This window comes from Otolemur garnettii, unplaced genomic scaffold, assembly GCF_000181295.1.
Source record: "Otolemur garnettii isolate 467f Iridium unplaced genomic scaffold, OtoGar3 scaffold00129, whole genome shotgun sequence".
Classification (NCBI taxonomy): Eukaryota; Metazoa; Chordata; class Mammalia; order Primates; family Galagidae; genus Otolemur; species Otolemur garnettii.
The window spans coordinates 2,653,689-2,666,606 of NW_003852524.1; the positions used below are offsets into that span (position 1 = coordinate 2,653,689).

Sequence of the window (12,918 nt, forward strand, 5' to 3'; positions counted from 1 at the left end):
AAACCTTCAAAGAAGACCTTATACCCATGCTGCAGAAAGTATTCCAAAAAACAGAGAAGGAAAGAATCTTCCCCAACCTCTTCTATGAAGCAAACATCACCTTGATATCTAAACCAGGAAAAGACCCAACTAAAAAGGAGAATTTCAGACCAATTTCACTAATGAATGTAGATACACAAGTTCTTAATAAAATCCTAGCCATAGATTACAGCTACACATTACAAAAATCATTCATCATGATCAAGTAGGTTTCATCCCAGGGATGCAAGGCTGGTTTAATATATGCAAGTCCAGAAACAATTCACCATATCAACAGAAGCAAAAACAAAGACCATATGATCCTCTCAAAAGATGCAGAAAAATCATTCAATAAAATTCAGCACCCTTTTCTAATTAGAACACTTAAGAATTTAGGCATAAGTGGCACATTTCTTAATCTAGTCAAAGCCACTTACAACAAACCCACAGCTAATATTTTACTGAATTGAGTAAAACTGAAAGCTTTCCACTTAGAACTGGAATTGGACAAGGTTGTCCTCTATCACATGGACAAGGTTGTCTTCTATCACCACTACTATTCAACATAGAACTGGAAGTTCTAGCCAACATAATCAGGCAAGAAAAGGAAATAAAGGGCATCCAAATGGGTGCAGAGCAGGTCAAACTCTTGCTCTTTGCTGGTGATATGACCTCATACTTAGAGAACCCCAGAGATTCAATGAGAAGACTCCAGACATGATCAAAAACTACAGCAATATCTCTGTCTCAGGATGTAAAATCAATGTCCACAAATCATAGCCTTTGTACAATAACAGCCCAGCTGAGAAGCTAATCAAAGACACAATTCCCTTCACAGTAGCTTCAAAAAAAAAAGAAATACCTAGAAATATACATAACAAAAGAAGTGAAAGATCTCTACAAAGGAAATTATGAAACCCTAAGAAAAGAATTAGCAGAAGATATTAACAAATGGAAGAAAATACCATGCTCATGGCTGGAAAGAATGAACATTGTGAAAATGTCTGTACTACCCAAAGCAATCTACACATTCAATGCAATTCCCATTAAAATACCATCATCATACTTTCAAGATTTGGAAAACATAATTTTTCATTTTGTATGGAACCGGAAGAAAGCCTAATAGCCAAGGCAAATCTTAGTAATAAAAACAAAGTTGGGGGTATTACCCTACCACACTTTCGGCTATACTACAAGGCCATAACGATATAAACAGAATGACCAAATAGAGACATTGACATTTGGAACCATATAGAAAACAATTGAGCTGAAACTAACCTCTTACAGCCTCCTGATCTTTGATAAATCAAACAAGAACATACACTGGGGGAAAGAATCCCTATTCAATAAATGGTGCTGGGAGAACTGGATAACCACATGTAGAAAACTGAAACTGGACCCACATCTCTCACCACTAACAAAAATTTAATCAAGATAGATACAAGGTTTAAATCTAAGGCATGAAATAATAAAATCCTCAAAGAAAGTATAGGGAAAACACTTGAAGATATTGGCCTGGAGAAAGATTTTATAAAGATTTGTGTGGCAATTGAGACAACAACAAAAATAAACAAATGGGACTTAAACTGGAAAGCTTCTGTACACCTAAGGAAACAATGACCAAAGCAAAAAGACAACTCTTGCCATATGGGTCTCGCAGAAAAGCCAAGTCACGTAGAATAAGCATGCTTATTGAAATTGTGTTTTAAGGCTCGGCGCCTGTGGCTCAACTGACTGGAGCGCCAGCCACATGCACCTAAGGTGGCGGGTTCGAATCCAGCCTGGGCCCGCCAAACAATGACGGCTGCAACCAAAAAATGGCCCGGCGTTGTGGCGGGCGCCTGTGGTCCCAGCTACTTGGGAGGCTGAGGCAGGAGACTCGCTTGAGCCCAGGAGTTGGAGGTTGCTGTGAGTGTGATACCATGGCACTCTACCCAGGGGGACAGCTTGAGGCTCTGTCTCAAAAAAAAAAAAAAAAAGAAAGAAATTGTGTTTTAAATAAAGGTGACTGACCATCTGCTCGCTCAGGCAAAATGGAGAGCTTCTTTATTTGCAGTTGGTTTATATAGAGAATTTTGTACATGCGCACAATACAGCAATGACCTCATTGATCCATTTAAACATCATGTGACTACCTCGTGATTATCTTCCAATAATCCACTCAAAATACACCTTTTGACATAACCCTTTCAACATAACCCAATTTAACATAACTTAAAGGAGAACATGTTATTAGCCATTACTTCTTTGTTCTTATCTGATGATGCCTGAGGCTATGGAGGAACAAGGTAGATTGAATACCTGCCCTTGCTGGCCTTGCCCTTTGGAGGTTGTTACTTCAGATCTTTAAACAAGTCATAAAGAAACTTCTTGGGCATACAGGAATTTGTTTGCAAACCTCTGCTCCCATATAGGCCTTTATTTCTGGAACCTTTTATAAGGAATTTTCAGGCTGGACTTCTCAAAAGCCTTTCACGAGCCCAAGTTTTATCTGCGCCATTAGATACCTGTATGCATTGGGTCCCTGAGCACATTTCCATTCCCAGACCCATCAGCAAGCGACCTTTGTTACTTACCACAGATCAGGAAAGGTTACTGATGGGTATCTGTCCAGTTTTCCAAAGGGCTTTTTTATTGGCCTTATAAAGTCAACTTTAATTCCTTAACGCAGTAAATGCTATTCCAGCCAAAGCCTTGGTCATGTTAGGTTCACAACCAACCCCGCCACATGGGATTCTGCCTCAGTTTCTTACAAGTATGCCTGCACAGAGTCTTTTCACTGCTCTCTCTCAAACAACTTTTTTGGCCAGAGGCATATAGGCATTTCACCTATAGACAACCTTCAGAATGGGAAAAGGTATTTGCAAATTATGAATCAGACAAAAACTTGGTATCTAAATCTATAGAGAACTCAAATTAATCAACAAAAAAAGACTCAACAATCCCATATATCACTGGACAAGAGAGGTGAATAGAACCTTCTCTAAAGAAGACAGACGAATGACTAACAGACATATGAAATTTTCCCTGGGTCTTTGGCTCTTCATTTCTGAAATCTCCCATAAACTCTGATTAAATATATTTATTATGCTTTTCTCTTTTTAACCCATGTTTTGTTGCAGGTGTGTCAGCCATGATCCTTATGATGGGTGAGAAAAAGTGTCACACCTCCCACTGCTTCAGTAGAATGGAGGTTGCCAGGCATTAGGGAGAGTGGGGAACAGGGAGTTGTTGTTTAATCAGCATACAGTTTCAGATTTGCAAGATGAAAATGTTCTAGAGATCTGTTTCACAGCAATGTCAATATGCTTAAAACTACTAAGATGGTAAACTGTATGTTAAACTTTATGTTACACAACAAGAGAGAGACAGAGAGAGAAACTTGAATTCCTGCCTGGCTCTGACCCTTTTAATTTTGTAAGTTTGAAAATTCACTTTATCTTTCTAGCTTCAGTTCTCTTTTCAAATTTAGATTTTAGAGTGACTGTGAAATTTAAGGAGATAATGTATGAACATTTTTTCATAATCTAGATGGTGGTAGGAAGGTGGAAATTATTATTATCAGTGAGGAGAGAATGGGGAATCTCCTCTGGAGTCCAGCTGGCACTAAACACCACACCCAGGTAGTGGTGAAACGGCTGTGGGCCCCAGTGAGAACGGAGAGAGAACTCAACACCAAGCATACATTGAAGTGAGACCTGAAAGAGAGGGTATTCACTGGCTCACTGACTATCCTCCAAAACACATGGTCATGAGCAAGATGACAAGAATAAGGTTGTTCTTTCTAAGCAAAAGATAAGAGAGGCTGACAATAGCAGAAACTGCAAGTTCTGCAGGTAGCAGCTGCCAAACAAAGGATTGTATTTACACATCCTCAGAGTAGGAAGGACTCTTGCAGAGAGACTGGTTGTATTGGACAGAGCTAGGCTTATGTAAATGTGTCAATTTACTTTCCCATCTCATTTTGAAACTTGCAGTTTTCAGATGGATGGTTCATTTGACAAACCTCTATATAAGTTGTGAGCATTTTTATTTTAGTTAAGCTTTTTCAGTTGGAAGGAGCAGAACAAGCTCCTTCAAGTGAACTCATAAGAGGGGATGTACATTATTATGAAAATACACATAGCATAACAAAGGTGGATTTGGATCTAGAGCTAGAGATCCATTCTTAGATCTTCCCTCATGTTGCCCATAAATGTGACTTACCTCCAATTCACTTTCTACATCTTTCTATCCTACAATAGGCAATTTTTTTCAGTATTTTTTAGTTTAGATTGATAAGTCCATTTTTTCAAGCCAGACCACAGGGACATGGGGTCAGGTCTCAAGTGGCTCCTCCTGTTCTGGTGGTGGGGTAGAGAAAATGATGTCAAGACCAAGTAGCAAAACACGTGGCTACTCCAAAAACAGAGGCTGTGGGCAGAGAACTTTCTCTTAGAAAGGGTTATGATGTGCCAAAGAAAGTCAATGATTAATATCAAGTCTTTGGGAGGATCTAACATAAAATCTTTCTTTCTTTCTTGGTTCTAAGCAAATTGAGAAATAAAAGAGGCAAACAAGAGACAAAATATTGCTTTTAATTCTGATAAAAGTTAAATGGGAAGATTTGGCCTTGTATTAGAGGATAGGGAATCTGCTAGCTAAACCCCAGAATTATGTAAACTTCCCCTCATTCAGTCACAAGAATTACTGGGCCAAGCGGAACACCTCATATAGAGTTGCTTACTAGGTAAGACTTACAAGATAGAGAAGGAGAGAAGAATCCCTACTTCCTTTGGACAACTTATTTCCAAGAGAAAAAAGGGAAGGGCGAAGCCATACATGCCCAGTTGATTCATCAGCCACTCCACCTTCTGCAGATCAGAATGAGCAAAGGGAGAGCGAGAGGCTGCGAGTGCTGCAATAATTGAGTTCCCCTCACATGGAAAGAAACATCAAGAGAAGAGAAGAAACATCCCCCCCTTAACAATTTTGACATCTCTGTCACAATGAGAACAATGACTGGCTTAGAAGAAAAGATAAATATACAGTGAAAATCTTTCATTGTAAATTTTCACTTAATAAACACATTTATAGTTTTAAAAGTCCTAATAAGTTAAGAAAGCAACAGTTTGAAAAGAGAAACGGCATTGTGCTGGTTATTGGTGGGCATTACCTGCTTGATAGGTACATATAAATGTTCTATAATGTCCTACACATATAAATGTTCTATTCCACATGCAGTGCCATAGATCATCAAAAAAGGAAAAAAATTACAAACCAAATCATGTAAGTAAATACCATCTATAGAATCCTGGAATGGGCTAGATGTAAACTTTCCAGCCTGTTTTACTCAGCAATATGTAAAAGCATCAAATTAAAATTCTAAGAAAGCTATTCCAGACACATTTTGAAAAGCAGAGACTGCTCTCCATTTCTGTGAGTGTATTTGTTCTTATTTTCAATTTGTTCAATTAAACCAGGGGTCCTCAAACTTTTTAAACAGGGGGCCAGTTCACTGTCCCTCAGACCATTGGAGGGCTGGACTGTGTGCCCCGGGACGAGTCGGCAGCTAAGCAGGATGGGCAGCAGCGGCAAAATCACCCAGTGGGCTGGATAAATGTCCTAGGCAGGCCACGTGTGGCCCACAGGCCATAGTTTGAGGATGCCTGAAGAAAGAGGAGGAGAGGGGAGAAAGGAGAGAGACAGAGAGACAGAGACAGAGACCAGAGACCATTCTAAGACCAGCAACTGCAACAATGTTAATTGCATACAGGGTACTTATTAACACAACTGTGAATATCAGATAAGTAATAACCAACTCCTCTATCCTAACATAGAGTCAGTACAAGGGATGTGAGCATGTGGGATCTGGACCTGTCCCTCTGTGTTCACACCCCAGGTCATGTGACCTTCACCTAACCTCTGCATTTCAGGTTTTCCAATCTGTAAAACAGGAATAATAATGGAACTTGCCTGTTACGATAACTGTGAGGACTGAGAAAATTGATACGTATAAATACATATAACACTGTGCTTGGCACCTGGCTTTCCCCATTAAGTGTTAGCACTTAGATTATGTGGAGAACGTGGTGCTAGGGAAATGGGCAATGCTTACAATGCTTTCTAGGCTCCACTGAATTATTTTAGCATATGAAGATAAAAGTATGGGATGATAAATTCATTTATGTTACTAGCTGCAAAACCACTGAAGCAAAGATCGTTAGTATAACATCCTAACCAAAGCAAAAGATAGTGATGTTCCATAAAAATTTGCCTTATTTATCTCTGCTTCTCACTCCTGAGGTTACACTTCCGTTTCACAGTTATCTTCCTTCAATGAGTAACTAAAGATGGTGATACCGTCAAAGTTAAAATATTCCCTAAAATTCTATATAGTATTTTTTTTCTTCATGATAATGTAGGCAGTAAATGAAGGAGCGTGTCATGATCTGATGTGGAAAGTTCTCCCAGATGTAAGGATGATTGAAAGAAGAACAGCAACGCAACTACAGTCTAGTGTGATCTCATTTCTAAAAGAAAGACAGGGAGGGCAGGATTTCTAAAAGAGAGAGGAGAGGGGAGAGAGAGAAGGAAAAGAAAGAGAGAGGAGAGGGGAGAAAGGAGAGAGAGAGAGACAGAGAGACAGAGACCAAGCTCAACACAAGACAAAGAATTGAGAAAAAGGGGTAGAAGTTCCAAAAGGCACTCTCCCAAACCAGTCTTACCAGACTAGGGGCAGAAGGGAAAGAAGTAGGGATACTACTCGACACTTACAATTGTCACCCTATATACTTTTGTTTGAGTTTTTAACAACAGGAAATAGGCATTTATCCCTTGCATTATTTTAGAAATGGAATGGGAGAAACGGAATGAAGGGGAAATCCCACGATTGAATAGGGACTTTATTTTCTTCCTCTTCGTTCAGTCTCCTAATAAAGTACGTTTTTCCTCGGGTGCGATGGGTTTTGCTGTTGCTGTGTTAACGAAAATACCTAAAACAGCGTGCTCAGCCTGCCTTCTGTCGCCCGCGGGGCTCCAGGCGTCCCTGCGCGCGTCCATCCGCGCCCGGGACTGTGGCGCCGCGGCGGCCGTGGTGTTCCTGGTGGACCGGTTCCTGTACGGGCTCGACGTCTCCGGAGAGCTGCTGCGGGTCGCCAAGGGGCTCCACAAGCTGCAGCCAGCGACGCCGATTGCCCCGCAGGTGGTCATTCGCCAAGCCCGCCTCTCGGTCACTCAGGTAGGCTCCCCCCGCCCGCCCCCCCCGGCCCCCGGCCCCCGCCCGCCCGAGCTACTTGACCTCGGCGCAGCCCGCGGCCCCGCGCCCCGCGTGCCACCTTTCCGCGCCCGGGTCCCCTCCCCCGCGCGCCGGCGGCCCTTCCACCCGCCTCTGCCCGCACAAAGGCCCTGGCATAAAGGGTTTCAGAGCCAAAAGCAGTAGGGAAAATTGTGAAAGGGTGTGGAAAATACTAATTGGAGCTTTTGTCTTCTAACAAATCTATCCTGCTGCTTTCAAACAGGGATATCTGAATTGCTATACTTCTGACCAAGAGCCTTTAAAAAGCAGATTAGAATTCTACTATTTTCTCTTAGCTCTCCTGTCTCCTTTCTGTAGGGCCACTTGACTAAGCTAACAATGGAGCTGACAAACCCACTGAAGTAATTTGAGGGTTTTTTTCATCCTTCAGAACACCGGTACAGTACCTGATTAGGTCTTAAAGTATCTTTTTTTTCCCCCTGTCACTTTGAATGAAATGAAAAATGAGACTGACATTCTAACTTAAGATGTGATGTCGAGTTGGGTAGGAGGAGAAAGGGGGCCTGCTATGCATTACAGCGAAGTCCACTTCCATAGAATTCTTGAATTATTTAAATTGCCCATAAGACTTAGAAAGGCGCAGCCTGCTACTCTCAATTTTCAACAAGTGAAAGACTAAAAGATGAAAAGAGAAAGCAGGTTGCCTCTCCCAGAAACAGTACTGCTTCATTTTTTGATTCGTGGTAGTCATTGCTATTATTTTAATAACTCTGGTCTTCAAGAGGTTAAAATCCCTTTACCTCATTTCCTTTGAAAAGGAACTGTACTAACTACACTAAGTGGGACGGTTGCTGAACACACAGAGAGGGACAGAGACAAAAGGACAGGGGAGACATGGGCTTGTGGAGGTTAACTTTTCAAAAGCCCAAGTTCATTCACTTTCAAATTCTTGCAACTGTGCATAAATTGTGCCGAGGCCTTATTATTTGCTTTTCTTGAGTACCTGCAGGAAAAGAGTTGAACTTAAGAAAAATTATTTTTTCAAATGTTGTTGATGGTGTTTATAATTTGGGGGGACAGGAGGGAAACCTAACAACTAGTGTCCTTTCTGATGGTGTCAGATGGCAATGAAGTGTGAGGAGAGCATTGGGGGTGGGACAGAATAATGAAGGCTGGAGTGTGCAAGGCAGGCTTATCATATTAGTCCTTATCAAACAGAACTTGCAACAGAGTTAATGTCTAACATACTTTGTGAAATACAGAATTGCTATGATGTGGTGGAGAAATTGAGGCCAAATGTAAGCAGGTAGGTATAGGTTTGCTTTTGCACAACCAAACTGATCTTTTAAGTTTCCTTTTTGTTGTTGTTTGTTTGTTTGGTTATTTCTCTCATGTCTCTAACCAAAATGGTGTACTGTTTTTCTCCTGATAATAAGTAAGCCGTGATATGATCATGAGGAGGTGGCGCCTCTGTCTACATCATCATAAGTCCTGGATCTTATTCCCCAACAGTTGGGATTGTCTTTTCCTCAAGACAGAATCGGAAGTGTTATACGAATACAAACTCAGCCTCAGAATGAAGTCTTCTGTGGGTAAACTTCTGCTGAGGCTTCACCTACACTGCATATCTCAGAGAGAGGGACAGAGTGGTGTAGGCATGAAGGAAGAAGGCACCGTGAACGGGGCTTCCAGCCCCAGCATTTGGGAATCAGGAGGTAGGGAAATAAAAGAGATTATAGTATAATCATATGGTGTACAGAAGAATAATAAAGGTGTTATCCCCTTTCATCCAGAACTTGCTGGTATCCATCCAAACGCATTGCAAAGAACCAGACATTCAATGTGGTGCATGTCAGAGGCAAAGAAGATTCTCTGGGCCTGTCTGGCTCTTTCTTGTCTGAAATAAGGAAGCAAAACCTTTCAAACCAGAGTTAGAGATAGAGGCTCAGAATTCTAGTTCCATGTTGAGGGAGTGAGTACAGAATCTTCTTCCATCAAAAATGTACAAATATCATGAATTAAAAATTTTTTAGTGCCTAAAACATAGGAGATGTTTAAAGTCAGAGTTATAGACTACTGCTCATAGCACTTATAGTCAAAGGGGTTTACACTTAGATATGGTCCTAAAGGAAAGGACTGTCATTTTATCCTTGTGCAGACAAGAGACAGTTGCTTTGGGCGCAAGTGAGGAGTGAACTATTTGGATAAAGCTGGATTCTTACAGGTTTGCACAGGCTATGAAAGAGGACTGAACATTTCCACCAGCCTGCCTTGAGAAGTTGCAAAGAAGCCTGCTCTCTGCATGAACTCTAGGGTAGAGGGGAAAAAACATCTCTCAAAAGAAATAAAAATCTCACATCCATGCCAACCCATCTGTTTAGAGTCTGAATTTACCCTCCACACAAGGCAGGGAATTCCCCACCAAATAATTAAGGAAAAAGCAGTTCAAGACTAAAATTTCTGGAGCCCAGGAGAAGATAAAGTATAAAAGTATGCTCCAAAGAAACATCCACACTGGACATGGGAATCTCACAGGAAAATATCCTTGTCTGCAGATGAACTTGGATTAAAATTCATAAGCAATGAAAGAAAGTGAACCAAGTGAGCCAGCAACAGCATATACAACAAAGAGGGGGAAAGACACCCCAAAGCAAAAGGAGACACAAACACTGAACAACCAGGCAGACTCATGTGGTTTAAAAGGTAGTATGTTTAAAAAGATAGAACACAACAAGAAAAGAAAATAAATTTATTAACTTGGAAAAGAACTAAATAGAACTTTCAGAAATTAAAAAATACAGCAATTGAAATTACTAAACAATGTCGTAGTCAAAAAGTTATAGTAATTGATGGGGACTTGCTCACAAAATAAGCAAAGCATACACTTTTAGTTTTTGTAGATATAATTCAACCATAAAACCTTGGCTGGAGAAAACAAAAAAACGAGCAACCCCCCTAACCCCCCGAGTACTAGTGAGACAAGTTTCTGGCATTTCAAGTGCCAAATAAGAGCACCCAACTGCCAAATACACTGCTTTATTGGTGTGGATACAATAAAAAAAAATCATTAAAAAAATGAAATAAAGGGTGACACCTGTGGCACAGTGAGTAAGACACTGGCCCCATATACCAAGGGTGGTGAGTTCAAACCTGGCCCGAGCCAAACTGCAACAAAAGCTGGGCATTGTGGCGGGGCTCCTGTGGTCCCAGCTACTCAGGAGGCTGAGGCAAGAGAATCACCTAGGCCCAGAAGCTGGAGGTTGCTGTGAGCTATGATGCCATGGCACTCTACTGAGGGTGACAAAATGAGACTCTGTCTCTAAAAAAAATAAAAGGAAAGAAAGAAAAAACAAAGATACAAGATACAAAACACAAACATAAAATGTTTATTATTAGCTTTCAAAAGTTATGAAATTATTTTGACAAATGATTATAAAGATTTCTAAATGCTCTGTTTTTGGCTTAATCTCAACTCAAGTTATTAACAAAAAGAAACCAATAATAGTGCTCCCAAGCAATACTTTCCAAATTTCCACATGCTTGGGAGTCCCCAGCTATTTTATTACAATGCAGATTCCAATGCAGTAGGTCTGTGATAAGGCGTGAGTATCTGAATTTCTTACCAGCTCAAAAATGGCATTGATGCCATCTAAGAAACTCACTTGACTAGCAATGGATGATCTAAAGATTCTAGAAGTGTGCCAGGCTGTCCACCTGATACATGTGACTGGTAAGAACTTTAAAATTAAGAAAGTTAACTGCTGTCAGTTCCTCAAGTGTTCTCACACCCCAGATAACCTATATAAAATGTCTTCCTGTAAATATATCTAAAAATGGTGGAAAACATTATAGAATTGGAAATTATATTTAAAGAAAATATTGAGAATGAAGCTCAAGAGTTCTCAATATATGAAAATATAAAAGAGAAATCTTAAAAACTCAAAAAGAATAGAAAAACCATAGAAACATAATAAGACTTCCAGGGGGACTAAAAGACTAGAAGATGACAGAATTGGAAAAAAATATGTTTTTACATTGAAAAAATATATTTATGAGCAAAAAAAAAATAAATAAATTTAAGAAATCCACACTTGGTAAAACCATAGAAAATCAAACAATAAGAAAATCTTAAAAGAAACAAAAAGGCAGATGAACATAGAAGTGTATTTAGACTGACAAAGAGTATCTTAACAATAATAAGAGTCCTCAAAGCACAGAATCTCTGACTATTGCATGGAAACAGCTTTCAACCTAGAATTTTATACCCAGCAAAGCTATCATTCAAAAAGGGAGGACAAAATGGACATTTTTAGACAAAGACAAAGATGTTAATTATTCTCAAGACCTCTCTCTCTCTCTCACACACACACATGTATATACACAAGGATATATTTTTCTATCGAGGAAATTGAATCTAGAAAGATGGGCTGGGGCTGCCAAAACCAAAGATGAATAAAGAATTTGGTAAATATGTAGGTTAATTTACATAAGATTAAAATAAAAAGAAACTATGTGGTGATATCACTTATACAAATTGTAAGATGCCAAAATCTTAAAATATCAAATTGATTAACATTGCATTAAATCAATAATATGTTACAAAGAAGATTTATTCCAAGGAAGATATATAAGGATGGTTAAATATTTTAAAATCTATCTATGCAATTTACCACATACACAGGATAAAGAAGAAAAATTGTGTCCACCTAAATTGATTTGAAAAATAGTTAATAACATTTTCAACCCATTTAGGTTAAAAATGCAAACTAGGGATAGAAGTGTGATCAGGAAACAGAAACTACATGGTAATTTGAACAAGGAAAGTTTAATATAAAGAATTACTAACTATATCCAGGGATTAGCACAATGAACGATTGACTAGCGGGAAGTAAAGAGAACTCTAAAGAATAACTCTCTACAGAGTACAAGACAGCACTTAGAAGGAGTAGCCACTATCCCTTGGACCAAGATAGAACACCCAAGAAAGAGGTCCCACTCTCACACCTAGGCAGACCAGGAGTGAGAACAAGATCTTATTCAAGAATGTACTGCCCCTGCTCAAAGCTCAGCAGAGAAGTCACAAAGGTTCCACGCCAGCAGAACTCACTGGAAACCCACCTTCTGGGTCCTGGGGAAAGCCATTACAGGAAGGTGCTGTGGAACTCCCCATACCGCTGCCTTTACAGAGCACCAGAGGAACCGTCTCACAGAGAGGAGCCCAACAGGCAGCCCTCCACTGTGAAGTCACCTGAGAGGAAGCCACTGACTGAGGGGTTCTGCTGACCCCTGTACGCTGAGGAGACAGATGACACAGCAGTCACCTGTGCTTCAAATGTCAGGCACAGGGAGGCCGTGAGAAGCCCACGCTGTGGGGGTCAGTGGTCCACAGTGGTACAGAGTGAGGGAAGGTACTGGGTTTTAAACCCAGAGCAGCCCCTTCCCCATGCAGTGTCCCTCCACATTGTGTAATGACAAAGCTTACCATCATGCCAACTGGCAAAGGAGAAATATTTGCAAGCTCCATCCCGTTATCACCAAGCAGATATTGAAGGATAGACTGGGGCTAAAAGATGGTAAGTTGATAGCTACAAAGGAGGGAAATTTCTTAACCTCATAAAAAGAGGTAGCTGAAAACTTCCAGCAAAATTAATGATGAAAAATTA

The 12,918-nt window shown here is 40.2% G+C and overlaps 1 protein-coding gene across 1 annotated transcript in view; it reads left to right on the forward strand.

Moving 5' to 3' along the window:
* The window catches only part of ALPK1 (alpha kinase 1), a 144,283-nt gene that overhangs the window by 97,587 nt on the left and 33,778 nt on the right, over positions 1-12,918 (forward strand). The window contains exon 7 of the mRNA XM_023518193.1: positions 7,040-7,228. Within this exon, the coding sequence (XP_023373961.1) occupies positions 7,040-7,228 (189 nt within the window). The remainder of the gene's footprint in view (positions 1-7,039; positions 7,229-12,918) is intronic.